The sequence below is a fragment of the Polyodon spathula genome, chromosome 17, assembly GCF_017654505.1.
Source record: "Polyodon spathula isolate WHYD16114869_AA chromosome 17, ASM1765450v1, whole genome shotgun sequence".
Classification (NCBI taxonomy): domain Eukaryota; kingdom Metazoa; phylum Chordata; class Actinopteri; order Acipenseriformes; family Polyodontidae; genus Polyodon; species Polyodon spathula.
In genome coordinates this window covers 8,040,566-8,056,885 of record NC_054550.1, presented here as the reverse complement: position 1 = coordinate 8,056,885, position 16,320 = coordinate 8,040,566, and the positions used below count along the sequence as shown (strand labels likewise).

Here is a 16,320-nt window from a genome sequence, read left to right as displayed (position 1 = left end):
TGAACGGAGTTAGCCAGTGCAGGGTTTGCTACAAGGTAATAAGCGATCCACTCTTTCGGATACAAACTTTTTGCAAAAATAAATAAGATCATGGAGCCGGAATAAGGAACATGTCGCTACAAGGACTTGCAATGGAGACTTTGTTCATCGGGTTACTGCTTTACAGTTATTTCCTTCTGGTTGGTGGTAAGTTTTGACTTTTTGTTGTGATCCCCACGATTGTAAAGTATTGTATGGACATTGTTGCTGTATAGGCACCAGTATGGCTCCTCGTTTTCATGTATGGATCAGGGGGAAAGGGGATAAAACACAGGGCTGTTTTGCTGTAACCAACAGTGATTATTTATTTATGAACTATTTAGTTAATGGAGTGTATTTTTGTTTTGTTTTGTGTATAGTTTTTTTTTTCCAGCACATTTAAAAAAAACAAAAAAAAAATTCATCGCATTATAAACGGCGAAGAAAAGAAACATGAAAATAAAGTTCGTAATTAAGTGTAGTTTTGGAGGGGTGAAAGAAAACCCCCTTGCCTTGTTACTTCGGAGACATGTCCTAATTTGTTGTTAAAATGTTGTTGGAAATAAGCATTCGCGTTCCATGTGTTAAACAAAAGTTTTTTGTAATGCTCTCGAGGCCTCCGAGTGAATTGCGATTGATTAGAAGGGGTGTCGGGTGTCGCAGAAATTTAGAACCTTTTCTTTTACTGACTTTATAAACATCTGCTGCTCAGTGGTAAAGAAAAAAAAAAAAAAAAAAAAAGATGTGAAAACCACCCGCGATTTCGGTTCTTCTTGCTCGTGCGATCATGTAGATTTTCAAGTACAGTAAAGTAATTTGTTTCATGTAGCATACTGTAGCAATAAAGCTGTAGCTTGCATAATTTTTTTTTTTTTTTGGGGGGGAGATTGGGGGGTCAGCTGAGCTCGATGGGGCCATTCTTATTAAAGTTTCAAATTCGGTAGCGGCGGCGACTGTTCTTTACCTTTTTTTTACATTACGTAATTTTTCTTTTTTTTTTTTTAGTATCATTTTTAAAACATTTTTAGTCAAATCAGTTGACATATGTTTTGCTTTTAATTTTCGTGGATAAAACAAATAAATAAAATAAATAGATAAATATCCAAAAATGCATAGCGCGTAATGCTACGAGTAAGACAGAGCCGGCAATATGGCCGGCATCACCATGAACTTTTTCAAACTTGAGTCAAAAAAAGTCAAATAAATATATATATATATATATATATATATATATATATATATATATATATATCGCTATATATATATACGCGTATACGTACGATGACGATTACAATGCATGCTACTGCTAATTGTATAATGCATGCCTGTCTGTATAAAAAACAAAAGGCGGCGTGCATTTAGAACAATTGAATAAAATGACTTGTACCTTTAGCTAGTTGTGCTCAGAACGCTTCATATTCTTCATATTTAATTACAATAACTGTCAGGCTGTATGATTAGATTAAAACTAACCCGGTTGTATACTGTAGCTACAATTAACGTTTGTCATTGCTTACTTTCTAACCTTTGACCCTGCTGTCCTAATAGGCACTAAACACTTGTGTGTATTCAATCTTTAACGTCATATGACTTCCTGCGAGTGAGAAAGTGGTAATAACAAAGGGAGCACTTATACACAGGTGATCTAGTTCACAGTTAGAGCCGCTGGGGGAAGGGGAGAGGAGGGGGTTGCATATCTTTAAAATATGTCCCATTCTAAAATGGCCTGGTGGAACCATTAAAGAAAATATTGTATCCCTTTAAAACCAGGTATTTACCCATTAAGACTAATGGCTCATTCACAAAATTTTCTGAAACTAATTAAAATTAGGTACCAGCATACCGAAGGGAAAAAAAAAACAAACAAACATGCATTTCTTAATTATTGACCAGAGAATTAACTCAGAAAATTAAATATCTTCCTTGAACCCAATGAGAATTCCGAAATGGGTTGACCCAATATGTTTGCAGAAAGCTTTCTATTTTGTATAGGTTCGATTCTTAATTTGAGGGCAATAAATAGGACACACTGTGTCAGCCTGATTAAACCAGGACTGCTAAAATGTAGCTTAGTTTTTTCAGTTTTAAATTACAGCACAAGTAAGCTGACAAAAAAGGATTCAGTTGGTTTAAGGGTTACAAAGGGAACATACCAAGGCATGTTCCTGCTGCTGTAAACTGATAGCCTGAGTAATTTTAAGGTAGGGTTTTGAAGTGAGGCTGTCGGATGAAAGCAGATAGCAAAAAAAAAAAAAGGGGGGGGGGCTGGGGGCTGGGTTATTGAAGGTTCCAAACAAAAACTTCAGCTTCAGCATTGTTTGCTGTTTTAAGCATGTTTGACAATGTAAATGAATGATTCTTCTGTGCTGACGCCTTTTATAGAAGATAACTGCTCAGCATAAATAGCTGTGAACCCTCATTCAATATGTATATGAAAATGGTATATGTAAATATGTTTTTAATGATGGAAACTCCCTATTTTAATGCTTTTCTAAATATAGGGTAATGCACTCCATTGTTTAGTCTTTATGTATTTATTTGTTGAAGTAGTGGTACATTTAGGCTATGACTAATCAAAGCTTACTAAGCTTTGTCATATTTTTGTAATATGCTTTACAATATCTCCTCAGGCTTACAATATTTACCTATGCTTTCACTATGCTTTATTACACTTTGCTGTGCTTTTACTATGGGAAACTTTTATCGGGGCATGTTTTATAATGATAAACTTAATTCATTGAAAAAACCGTTTGAACGGAGTAGTATTTGAATGAAGGATCTAGGAATCCTACTAAATCCTAGTACACTGTTAATTGCAGGTGTCAGAAAAGCTCTTGTGTTAGTGCAGTCTGACTCAGTAATTAGTATCCTTAGGCTAGTTTGTCGTAGTATATAGGAACAATACAACAAATCAGAAAATAAGTGTCAATCCATCATTGGCTTATATAAGGCATGTGACCAATTGTTTAATCATTTCGACGCCAGAAGCATAGCAAGGGGATGTTTAAAACACAAATAGAGCTCTTAATTAAACACCAGGTTTGAACATGTTTACAATAAGAGACACAGTGATTTTAATATATAGACGTCTCAGACGAAGCAGTCTGTACTAAAGGCAGTGCAGGTTTTATAGTACTGTAGAACCTCATGGAAATGTTATGTTGACCGAATTTTAACAGCAGGTGATGTGGTCAAAATTGCAATTAGCAGTAATCTGTTAAAACGAGCTTTGCACAGTGGCAGAAAATTACTTAAATGTAAGTCAATTAAATTGGATCATGTGAAAGCAGTTGAACAATCACAACAATTATTATGGCTCTAAGATACCAATTCCAGTTCTTTTGAAGTAATTGGAATTGGGATTTTTAAAAGGGGGAATTTAAAAACTGGAGTTGAACCCAGCTCCGGTTGACAGTTGTCTTTGTAGCTGTGTTGACTTCCAGACTAAAAGGGTATTCGTCACATTTTAATTGCACCCTTTATATAACAATGTTTAAGTTCCACCCTTTAACAGCCCATATCCTTGCTGTAAAATCACAGAAGGATATACAGTATACAAGGTGGAGTATCTCTAGTATGTCTTGGAATTAAATTATTTATGTAACTTTTATTTTGTAGCTTTTTAGTACTGATATAAAATTTTCTGCACAGGATAAATATGTATTTGTGTATAAAAATACAACATTACGTCTGCAACCTGAGTGCAGATAGAGGATTTTGATAGTGTTATGTGAGAATAGCCTTGCTTGTCCACATACAATATATATCAGCAAGGGTTTTATAGGGATGCCTTTTTAATAGAATCTAGGGAGGGACAATATTGAAAATCTCTGATTTGCTCATTTATTCCAATAAAATACAGTAGCCCCTCACTAAACCGAGGGCAGGTTACCTGGGATAATTTAAGTGTTTAAATACGAATGCACATTTTATACTACTCAATTTATTTTAAATGCATTTCCCTTTTCACTTAAACACATGCATTCTTTGTACACATTACATTAAGAATGACTGATCAGTATACAAATAGTAAAATACCCAGTGCATTTTTTTTTTTTTTTTTTAGCCTCTAGGCTGCTTTAAATAACTTTAACGCACAGAATAAATCATGGCTTCTCTGTACCTATTACTATAGAATTTGGAAATAATAAAAGATTATTTTAAGTTGAAACTAAAGGAATTTAGCACACTTTCTTTTTACCACTTTATAGCACACAAAACAACAAAATAGTTCACGTTGCCACATTTACAAGCTATGATACATACCGTACCTTGCATATACTGCGCACAATAAAGCAATAATAAATCAATTTGAAATTTACATAGAATAGCTTGTTGTGTGTACATGGCTGCAAGAAAAATGTATAGCCTACCTGCTGCTCTGTTCTAAAATAGCCCACAGTAGTTTTCTCTTGGTATGATAACTTCAGTAAAGCATATTTTATACAGGTTGCCTCCATTTTCTCCAGAAATACCTAAAGATACTGAACTTGTAGCATTTCTTTTTTGAAAGTGCTCACTGCTGCTTTCATATTATGTATAGTCTATTATGAGCTGTAAATGTGTATGAGGATACCATGTGTCCTTACAGCTAAAACTACATAACAGATAGATAATATAACCACTATAAGAGCCTTTTCACGAATGGTTAGTTTCTAAACCAGTTCACTTGGAAACGAACTTGGGAAGAAAAGAACTCGGTTCCTTTTGTATTCACATGTGCACCTTGGTGCAAAATAATGTGGTTCTCTTCAAAAAGACTCAGCATTTTTCTGGACTGACTAGCCAAACTGAAACAAACTAGCCAAACTCAGTCCTTTTGCCAAATGGACTGAAAACACCTTTTAAGAAGGACTCCATTCGGTTAAATTTAAAACAAACTCTGAAAGGGACTGGGTTCTTTTGTAGCGTTCACATATGCTTCCAATATCGAACTGCACACAGTTTGAAATGAACCAAGTGTGAATGCACCTTAAGAGTAAACAAATAATTGTTTAATAGGACTCAACACATCTGTAGAATACAAAGTACAGTTCCTAGATGTTGCATTATATATTTTTTTTAATTGTGGGTGGATTGTAGATTCTGCTATATTCAACAATGGGATTGCTGCTTCTTCGGCATGGTGGGTGAAACTGATATATAAAAACCAAAGTGCAAATATTCAGAGAAATACAATAACTGCACCAAACCAGCAACACATCATGTGACTGTTCCTTTATGCAACATGGCCAGGTTGCATGCTATTGTGTACAATTACGTCTGTATAATTCCAGGAATTGCCTTTGCTTCAGAACAAGGCCAGTCTAGTTTTAGCATACTGTGTGAAACAGGGACTGTACAGTTCTAGGGTTAAAGAGTAATGTTGGGATTAGAGTGACCTGGTGACAAGTGTCTGCACAGAAGTGCAGTTACATATTTTCCTATTTTAGTTTAATTGTTTTTTATTGTAGAATTGAATAGATTGTGGGGCACTGCAGTTTATAAAAGGATATGGATCAGGCTAATCCTTGAATTGAAGGGTTTCCAGAAAAAAAAAAAAAACACATGATCAGCATCAAGATCAACATAAAGGGTAGTATTGCGTTGAGGCGAATACCCCAGAAATGCTTATATCAGTTCTAACATAACACTGGCATAGTGAGTTTGCACAGGACTAAAAAGACACAGGACACCAGAGTTAAATAAAAAAAAAATGGATAGTTGTGAGGACCTGTGAGAATTATCTGGCATAAAAAAAAAAAGAAACGCCCGATTCACATGCGATTAAATTTCACCGATGTCTGTCTGTCTGTCTGTCTGTAAAAATTATGAAGTCATCTGTTTATGTGGTGATCTTTTTTAGTCCCCTGACAATCGGACTCATGACACCCCAAGTGTAAAGTGTGGTTAAACATATTGGCTCCCACAGTTGCAACAATCAACATTTCGTATTGGGAAAGCACTATACATTAGGGGTAGCACAAGAAAAGTGAAAGTCAAATTCAGACACTGTGACTAATCTCCCCCTTCAATTTCAAAGCTGCAACACAGCAGCGTTTTACTACCAACAAAAACTACAAACTTAAGAAAAATATTAAGTAAGTATGTTTAACCTTTTCAGTCCTGATGCTGTTAGAAATCACTTTGGCACTTCATGGGACTCCAAGTCGCACATTACATCTGTACTAAACTACCGGCATTTTATTTTAGCTTAGTACCCAAACAAGTTCAAGAACGTATCTTATTTGCTTTACTGAACATTTCTTCCAAAACCATACTCGGGCAATAGTTCCCGCTGCATTGGCTATTACAAATGTGTTGTATTAATTCAAATTTAAAAGAAAAGTATTGCAGTGCAAGTATTAAAGAAACCCCACCCCCCCTCAAAAAAAGTGCCCCATTTAATAACCAGCCCCATTTAATAAAACATTTTACGGTTGCATATGGTGCAGTACAATTGCATTCAATTTCCAGCTGTACAAATACATTCATTTTGTTTTGTTAATCAGAACCATACACATGTGATATGTAGAACAAGTTACAGTATGTATTAAAGTCATTTAAAGTACACCATTCAAACAGCATGTTTTCTACATCAGGCCATAAACACTTTTCTCCTATCAGTTTGTTCTTGTTTGGTCATTTTAAGTTTGTCTTTGTTTCATCTCAAGTCACGTAGTGTTTTTTCAGCATTGCATTTAAAATGCATTTCAGCAAATGCAACAACGCGCAATTTCAAACCTGGAGTAGCATTTTCTTTTTTTTTTTCCTACAGTCCTGTTATCTAGTCTCAAAGTCACCTGCATTATTATACCACTGCAGTTACAGTGAATGGAAGACATGAAAAGCTTACGTCTCGGTTTTCTAGCCAATAGCTGTTTGGTATGGATCCCAGGGGCGGTTTCAGTTTGATTGTTGACAAATCGGTGACTCGGGAGGGTGGGAATAAGGAAATTCATAGAGACTGACATCTATACTGTGTTAACACTAAGTTAAGCAGAATAGCTGTGACGTTTCAGAGGAGGTGCGTCAGGAATCTGAAAGCTTGTGTTTAACATTCAAAAGCATTAAAGGTATTGAGAGTAAGAAATTAAAACTTTTAATTGGAACAGTGTTTTTTTGTTTCTACCTAGCAACTTTACCTGAGTGCCGTAGATCCTGAACAAATAAATCGGGTTGTTGACAGTTCAGTTTGTGCGAGACATAACCATGGCTGTAGTAATTAGACACAATGGTGCATATGTCGCAGCTGTGCATTGGTCGCTCCCCCCTTTTAAGGGCCACACAAAAATGCCTAGAAAATCGACTTATTCAACTTATTTAACTTACTATACTTATTCGACTTATTTTACGGTAATTGACGTGACACCTGATTCGGTGTCTTTTGTGGCACTTCTATGAATTTTGCGACCTTTAGCAATTTGTCAGCATCCAGGGAACAGATTTATGAGTAGTTGGATATCCTAATCTCTTTTTACTTACAAGATTACAGGAAAGATAAGACCACAGAAGGCTGTGAGAGAGTGGTTAACAGATTTAGCAAAGCTCCCCAGGGTCTGCAAGCAGGTGGAAACAAACAAACCTGGATCTGACCTACTACAAAGACTTTTGAGTTTGTCTTGTACAAGTTCACTTGGTCAAAGCTTGTGCAAATGTTTCCTTTGTTCCACTTCGCTGTCGCTGCTTTGAAAAAAGGTGATTACTCTTTGTTTTTTAGCAAACCAGGGGGTGGGGGTCCTAATACCTTTAGTGTTGTACAAGATAAATGAGCTTCAACTGATTAACTTTACAGGAAGGCTACAATACAAATAGGACTATAACTAATGAAATATTTGTACTGAAAAATAAATACAAATAATAGATATACATGTTAGAGTAGTTTACTGCTGTACGGTTTTGAATGGAATTGTCTTTCCTGTACTACTAGAGCAGTCTGCAGTTTTGAAAGTGAAAAGTTTGGTTTGGTTTGTTCAGCAAATGAGAAGTAATAAAATGTAAAAGAAAGTCATGTCTTTCAAGTCACTGCCTGTGTTCTCTGCACACCCTTTCCCTGCTTCTTATCTGTGCCTTTGTTGACCATGCAGATGCACGCACAGGCGCATCAGATGTTTTCATTCACTTCTTTCTCACATAATGGCCAGTGACAATGATGAATGGCTCGTCCAGGTGTGCCTGTTTTCCTTTAATTGGACAGCTAAAGCCTGCATAGCTGGCAGAAACGTATACACTTCTCACTGTAATATAAAAAAAAAGAAGGGAAGGACCCAGCCCCAGAGTGTTTGGGTCCATGCCAAATGGTCTTTTGGTTTAGCAGGAAGCATCTGTTGGCTTTATGAGGTCAGAGTGAGGTTATTAAAGAAATGCTTTTTACAGCAGTCTGCATGCATGTGCTTAGTAAACCAGACTTTAGTAAGTGACAGTATGGCTATTCTATTAAAAGTGGTTGAAGGTGTACATTCCCCTTTTAGGAGATGCATTATATAATCCATTGCACAAAGGAGCAATGTACTTGGATGCTTCCAGGCTTGTTTACCTCTTGACCTGACAAAGGAGTCCATGCGTTTCTCTCTGACCCAGGTACTCCACTCTGTGTGAGCTATTGTCAGCAGAAAGCACTTAAAGGGTTACTTTTATACTGGCTTCGGTTTCACAATATTTCAATTCTTACCAGCTTAATATCCTATTACGCAGGTTCTCTATCATTCTCTGTTATTTGTGATTACTTTCCAGGCTAAATTCCAGCAAAAATCATTCTTTACCAGCTAAAACTGAATTTCTGTAATGGCCAACAGGGTTGTGCTGCTGTAATATCTGCCCTCTCTGCAACTGAGTTAACAAAATCAGTTTTGGAGGGGACAGCAATGACAGATGCACACCCCTTGTGGTCATTTTTCAAACCACCTAGCTTTTTGATGTAGTTGAAGAGTAGGTAAACAAGGTAAATAACGATCTAAGCAGCACAAAACAATATAGACTGACAGAGAATACACACAGTAGCATATGAAACTGGTAGGGAATGAAATATGAACATGCAGTTGATCTGAAGTATCTATGAGGCCATGTGTTCTTTCCAGGAACTGAGAGCCCAGTTGTGACCTGACAGGCTTAAATACTACAGAACTCCAATAAAACTGCTGCTTACAGCTGCTTACAAGAAAGATTTGGTGGTAGGAGGGGGATTAGTGCATGCATGTGGCTGCTTAGTGATAAGAATATACCAGATCACACACACTGCAGGAGTAGTAATTAGACTCATAGTGCACATCTGTGGGAGCCAGTAAGTTTAACCAAACTTTACACTTGGTGTGTCTAAAGCCTGATTGTCAGTGGACTAAAAATCAAAACAGATGACTTCGGAATTTTTACAGACAACAGTGAAATTTAATACTATGCAAATTGTCCATTTCTTTTTTCTTTTTTTTTTATCCTAATTAATTCTCTTGGAGGTCCTCACAATTATCTTTTTTTTTTTTTTTTTTTTTTAAATCTGTTGTCCTGTTTTTTCAGTCCTGTCCGAATCCACCATGCCAGTGTTATGCCAGGAATTTCTGGGGTATTCACCTCAACGCAATACCACCCTTTAATGAAATCTGTACAAACTGTACTGAGATTCTGCAGTTCAATAAAACTCTGATTGGACATATCCAAATTGGGGATAGGCGAAATTACAAAACATAAAATGGCTACTTTTTTATTAAAAAAAAAAAAAAAAAAAAAAAAAAAAAAAAAGGATGCTTTGAACAAAGCATTTGAAAATATATATGCAAATCTGATGTGGTCAAAGAAGATACAGCAAAATGAAAAGGCTCTCACTTGATACGCTTCATTCTTCCTCCATCTTACATCTAGTTCATTGTCTACAAATCATGCACAAAATCGTACTCTCTGGCCACAACACTGCATTTCATTTTGAATTTACCGACTTTCCTGATAAAAACAAATCCACATCTAGGAGGTCACTGGATGTCTCCTGCTTTTGACCAACACCTGGTTTTTAGTTATGTGTGAATCATGCTAAAGTTTATAATACATCCTGAAATAGTTCAGACTTCAACTGTAATCCGTCTGTGTCCTTCAGAAACATTTTTTTTAAGCGAGCGTGCATGTTTTCAGCCTATTAGCATACTGTACTTACTACCTTCCTCTGAGGAGTGCGTTAGACCGGGTCGGACTGTCTCGCACTTTTCCTGTTTTACTTCTGCTCATATCTAAATAAAACGGTCCAAGTAAAATCTGTTAGCGACTGCCGAATTTCAGGTTTTAATGTTTAGTATTTGACTCGAAGATGTAGATAAAGTTACTAGTACTTGCCATTGCTGGATGTCTTTCAGTATAGTGAAGCTAACCTGCAACTGTAACGCTATATTAACAAGAGCATGCTTATTGCACTTTGCAGTCTGGTGTGTATTTGTTTCCACCACATACAAATTAAAATGAAGAACAGAGCTGACCAACACACCTATTCTTCACACAGCAGGGACTGTGTTGTCTTCTCTAAGCTATGTTTCATTCCACATGATTCCTTCATCCTGGTATCCCTTGCTAATGCTCACTGGTGGTACAAAAGCTTTGAGGACAATGTGTTGAAAGCAAAAAATACTGTCTTGATGAAAATATTCCATGCCAATGCTTGATAGGTCAAAATAGACTCCTGTGGTTAAACCTGACTGACTTTCTCATGCATCACAAAACCAAAACACAATAAAAAAATCTGTAACAAAGGGGGCATAAATTGCAGAACAATGTCATTACTGTAGTTTTAATTCATATTTGATTTCTGAATGTAATTTAGAAGTGTGGTGTGTATGTGTGTGTGTGTGTTTTTTTCCCCCCTCTGGTGCCTGCAACAGGACAAGATTTTCCCAACTGTTTAAAAAAAGGTAGGCTTTAAAATATCATAGGCTAACTTTTTCTGTTGCTGAGAAATCCCATAATTTAGACAATCGTTTTAATATGGTAATGAATAAAATAAAACTAGAAGCCCTTCATTTCTTTACAGTACATTTAGTCAAGTTAAAATAAATGGAAGAAAATTAACATTAGTCGATGGCCTCCATCCTTGCTGTGGATTGATGTCTGGATTTGGTTAAAGCCCCTCGGCTTTGGGAGCTCGTCCCTCTCACCTCTTCTGTCTTTCATGTTACTTGACTCCTGTGAAGTACTTTCAAAGAAGAGTAATGCAAGCGCATTTATAAACCACATTCTTCAGTCACCCCAAACTCCACACCTCTGTTGGTAACAGAATACAATTTATAAAAACTTAAATCTGTTGAGTATTGATTAGTTGATTTTGGTTGACGGGCAGTAACTTTTATTTGTTTGAAATTTAGGTTTGACTTGTGCAGACATTGAATTTGTAATTAATTGCAATACCATTGTAATTGTAGGTGAACCTAGATTGATCATTTACAGTTCAGTTACACCTTTATTTCTTGTTTAATTTGTTTCATTTTCAACCACTTTTGGTGCCCACATTTGTTTGAAAAAATGTTATAGTATTTTTCTGAATTTGTACCTGTGATTACTGCTTAGTTATTTAGAATAGTTAAATGTAATGTGTATAGTTTGTTACTTTTTAGTGTAATTATAATTACTGCAATGTAATTGTCACTGATTGTAATTGCACACAATGGCATTATAATTGCAATTTCAGTAAACAATCCTGCTGTACTTGTAATCATAGTTATAATTGACTCCAGGTCTGATTTCTTCAGAAGTCTTGATGCACTTTTCTTACTGAACAATATTGGAGATGGCAGATGGATCGCTTTCAAAGGTGCTCAGTTTGTCAGAGAAAACAACATGGCACAGGGCGCTGCAGTCAAAGCAACACTGAGTCAGTAGTGGCCTCATCTGTTTCTGGTCAGAGTCAGCCGACTCCCCATGACTGCTTTGCAGAGCCTTTCCAATTCTGAACAATCTTTCCTGTGTCAAAGATGGGTGTGTAAGAGGAGAGGCAGCAAGAGGCATGGTTGTTTGTGCAGGTGGGGTATTTTGCAGTGATAAGAACCCTGGACCTTTCTCAGTCATAGAGCACATCTACATAACAAAACCATTTTATTTTTATATATCAATAATAGCCTTTTCCCATCCCACTTCTAGATAAAGGAGATCATTGGATGTTTAGTGTTTTTTTGTTTCTCTTCTCTATTCAAGTGCTGTGGGCTCTTTTGTAATTAAATCGACTGCCCTTCCTAGCCACACAGAAACAGTCATAAATTGTCATTTGTTTGGTTTTGTAAAGATAGGAAGTGCCCAGCAATGTACTGCTCTACACCAGGCAATAGTAAATATGTCAAATGTAAAACAAATATAAGGGATCCATTATTGTAATATTCAGTTGTAAAATTGAATTGTAAATGCTTGATGGGGTTAAAATAAAACAGTAGATGCATGAATAACTAAAGTCATGCTCAACATCAACTTTTGGTTTCATGAATATATTTTGATGAAATATCATCCAATGCATACACGTTTCTCGAGTGTAAAAATAGTACACTATGTACAAGTGGCTCTCCTGAAAATAGCATGCAATATCATTTACATACTCCATGTGGAATTATAACTATTTCTTCCAACGACTGTAACACTACCGTCCATCAGTACAAGACAGTACCAGACTGAAACATTTCTATGTATGTCCTATTTTGTGGCTAGGTATTCCTGAGGGTGTGCTAAAAGATATTGAGGTATTTTCCTGGAAAAATACCCTACAATTTTCAGATTCACCAAATTTTGTCAGCTTATTTATAAAAATTCGATGGAAAAATAAAGATTTGATGGAAAATAACCTACAGACATTTCAATTTTCAAAATTTTGGGAAAATTTAACACTGGTTTTTCCAGGACAGATCAATACCACAGGGATGTAAATAAGACTCCCATTGCATTTTGATCTCTTCCTGGTTTACTGTGCGTTTTATTAAGACACACCTGAGCTTGTAACCTGTACACTATGGCTAATCAAGCTTGTATAAAACCTGGAATGGCTGAAACTGCTATGCAAGGAGTCTTATTTCCATCCCTGTACCACTAATAAGGGTAGTAAATTGTAAAGGCTCCTCTACCCTGCCATTCTCTCCCCTCCCCCTCTGGCATGGTGCTATGGCAGTGACGGAAACATCCCCCAAGCTGTGAGAGTGACAGGCAGGGCCTGCTCACCAGACTGTTGGTAGAGGTTTGATTTCACACACTGTGGGGGGGTGGGGTGGGGTGCAGTTCCAACTTTGCTGGGACTGCATTAAGAACCCGAATCTGGGGGTGTATGTGGGAACATGTCAGTCTATCTTTTATGTACACAAATGTTGCATTTATTTATTTATTTATTATATGTACATAAGGTGGATGCTAGCGATGCATTATATATTTGTTGGCATATCACGCTTACTGTGATGAAAGTATGTACACACAATACATTTCACAATCACACTTTTTAAAAAATATTTATTTAGAAAACCAAATTTGATAAGCTCAAGTTCAGCTTTAATATAGCTTTCAATAGAACTTGTTCAGCTCAAGTTTTATAAAAATCTGTCTCATGTGAGAGTGAATTTTGTTGTTACTTGTGAAGACAGTAAGGCACCTTGTAATATCGTGCACTTGAGTGACGGGATACCCCAGTTGTTGATAACTGCACAGCATTTTCCTTCGTGCGTTGTTCTTGCCTGCTGTTTAACATGTCTTTCCCTTCTTTCCCAGCGTCTCCTCTCCTGCTCTTTGCAAACAGACGGGATGTCCGGCTGGTGGATGCAGGGTCTGGGAAACCAGAGTCTGTCGTGGTGGTCAGTGGTCTTGAGGACGCAGCAGCAGTGGACTTTGTCTACTCAGAGGGGCTGATCTACTGGACTGACGTGAGTGAAGAGGCCATCAAGCAAACCCTTTTCAATCAATCTGGGAATGTGCAAACGGTTATCGTTTCGGGCCTGGATTCTCCTGATGGCCTGGCTTGTGACTGGCTGGGAAAAAAGCTGTACTGGACAGATTCCGAAACCAACAGGATTGAGGTGGCCAATCTGAATGGAACGTCGAGGAAAGTCCTGTTCTGGCAAGCCCTTGACCAGCCAAGAGCAATCGCTTTGGATCCAGCACACGGGTGAATATTTAAAAAACACAACATATATGTTTTGGAAGCTAGCGAATGTATGTATGAAAAATAGCCTAAATTCTAGACTATTTCATTTCTGTGTCTACTTAAAGACATTCTGTTTATATATATATATATATATATATATATATATATATATATATATATATATATATATATATATATATATATATATCATATATATATATATAACTAACCCTGTGATAACCATGAAAAAATGCAGCCTTAGTTCTAAGCTAACGAGAACCTAGTGTTATTGATGGAACCTTAGTACATACCCGAAGAAAGAAGTGAAACTGTCAATGTTATGAAATCCACCCTAGTATTTGACTGGTGAATGAAATAATAATAAAAAAAAATCTGAGATGTAAAATGGCAATCTGATTTAAAAGACTGCAATATAAAGATCTGTCTCCCATTTAAACTAATTGAATTGAAACCAATATGTTAGAACTGTAAGGAGCCTGGTGCTTTCGGGAACTCGGGCTTCCATCACATTCACAGCATGGCTTTGTTTCGAGGTATTGCTTATTCTTCATATAATTGCATTGCGGGTTTCATTTGACTTTAGTAATGGCATCATTTGAAAGCGTTCAGGGTTTGGCTTGATGTGTGAGAGCATAAGTGCTTCCTAGTGGTAAATTTTCAGTTTCATTTTTGTATAAAGGTATTTATTTTTTTGCTTCAGCGAGCATGTGTTTAGACTTAAGAGCAACACTGGCACGCAAGGCTAGCAACATAGCAAGAAGACAGCGGTGAATACTTTCGCTAAACTAGTGTGCCAAGCCAAACGCCAAAATCAAGAACAGTCTGTTCCTTTAGTTTCTGAAAGGCCGATTTTAGTTTTGAGGCTGTTCTTGTGTGAAATTAACTTTAAACTGTTTGTTTGTTTCTTTACCATCTTGTTCGAAGAACCCAATTCTTCTAATCTTCCAAAGAAGTGTTTAAATGCATACCAAGGCTTTTAAGAACATTTCAGATTTTGGAAACAAATTGACGTCTGTGTGGCTGACGTTTTAATGAGGTGTTTTATGATCTGCCTTTGTTAAAATGAAAGGATCCACGCTAATGCAGAAAGGTTTGGCTCGTATTCTCCGTGCAATATGGTCATGGACAACAGATTCTGCAACAGGGGTGTCAAAATCCAATCCTCGAGGGCCGTGGGGTCTTCTGGTTTTCATTCCAACTTAAACTCTCAATCAACATAACTGATTTAATTATTTGTTCAATTGGACATATTTCATATTTTTCAAGGTCTTTTACAGTTAAAAAAAAATACACTTGATTCAAGGTACAACACCTATGAAACATGGAGAAGTGTTACATTTGTCCAATTAATCAAATCATTAGACCAATTGAGTAATTGAGAGCTCGGGCGGAACGAAATTGTAAATTGTGTAATTGAACCAATTAAACCTCCATCCAGACCCTGAAGTAGTTCATTATCTCATTTTACCTGTGAAACCTGGAGTGGAATAACCGCTAGGGCCATGATTGGACACCCATGGTTAATACAGTAGAATGTGTCCTGTGTAAGAATTAATTTATTTAACATTTATAATAACTCTTTACATGTAGTCTCATCCACATTCATTGTGGTATATCATAGAAATCTTTCTCATGGTGGCATATAACAACAAATCCTGCGCTTCCTACCTTTTGTTCTAAGTTTAATTTCCTAAATGTTAAACAATTTACTTGGAACTGGCTTTGTTGGGCACATTTTACACTGTGTGGAGTAAATTGTGATTTTAGAAAAAAAGGTTAAAACATTTGTCTCATGGACAGAAAACATTCTTCATTTGGAAGTGTTAAAATGGCCATAATTCAGTGTCAGATTTTTAGGATCATGTGTAGCTCCCACCTATCAACAAAAGGTATAGGATAATAAAAGCACTTTCATGTCTCTGAGCCATGCTCCTCTGACTACATAGGAAGTCAGATAACAGCTTTGGGTGATGTGTGACAATCCTTTAACATGAGCTGCCTTTCCCGCTGTGTGATTGAGGTTTTGTCTGAGATACGTGGCTGCCACAGGGATGAAAGCTGAAACTGTGTAGTGCTCTGATTTGCAGGTGTTAGCACACAAGTTCTCTTTGGCATCTCCGCATTGATCTCCACGAAGCAGTGAAAAACAAAAGAAAAAAAAAACAGGTTATTTTTTAAATATTACCAGCTGTTGTAATGAGATATAGGTTGGTTTATGCTGGCAGTAC

General features: G+C 36.7%; 1 protein-coding gene across 1 annotated transcript in view; it reads left to right on the top strand.

Annotated features, from left to right (window-relative positions):
- LOC121329838 (low-density lipoprotein receptor-related protein 5-like) overlaps positions 1 to 16,320 on the top strand; it is a 61,291-nt gene continuing 44,971 nt past the window's right edge. Inside the window, exons 1-2 of the mRNA XM_041275728.1 lie at positions 1 to 186; positions 13,699 to 14,092. Of these exons, the coding sequence (XP_041131662.1) occupies positions 111 to 186; positions 13,699 to 14,092 (470 nt within the window). The 5' untranslated portion in view covers positions 1 to 110. The remainder of the gene's footprint in view (positions 187 to 13,698; positions 14,093 to 16,320) is intronic.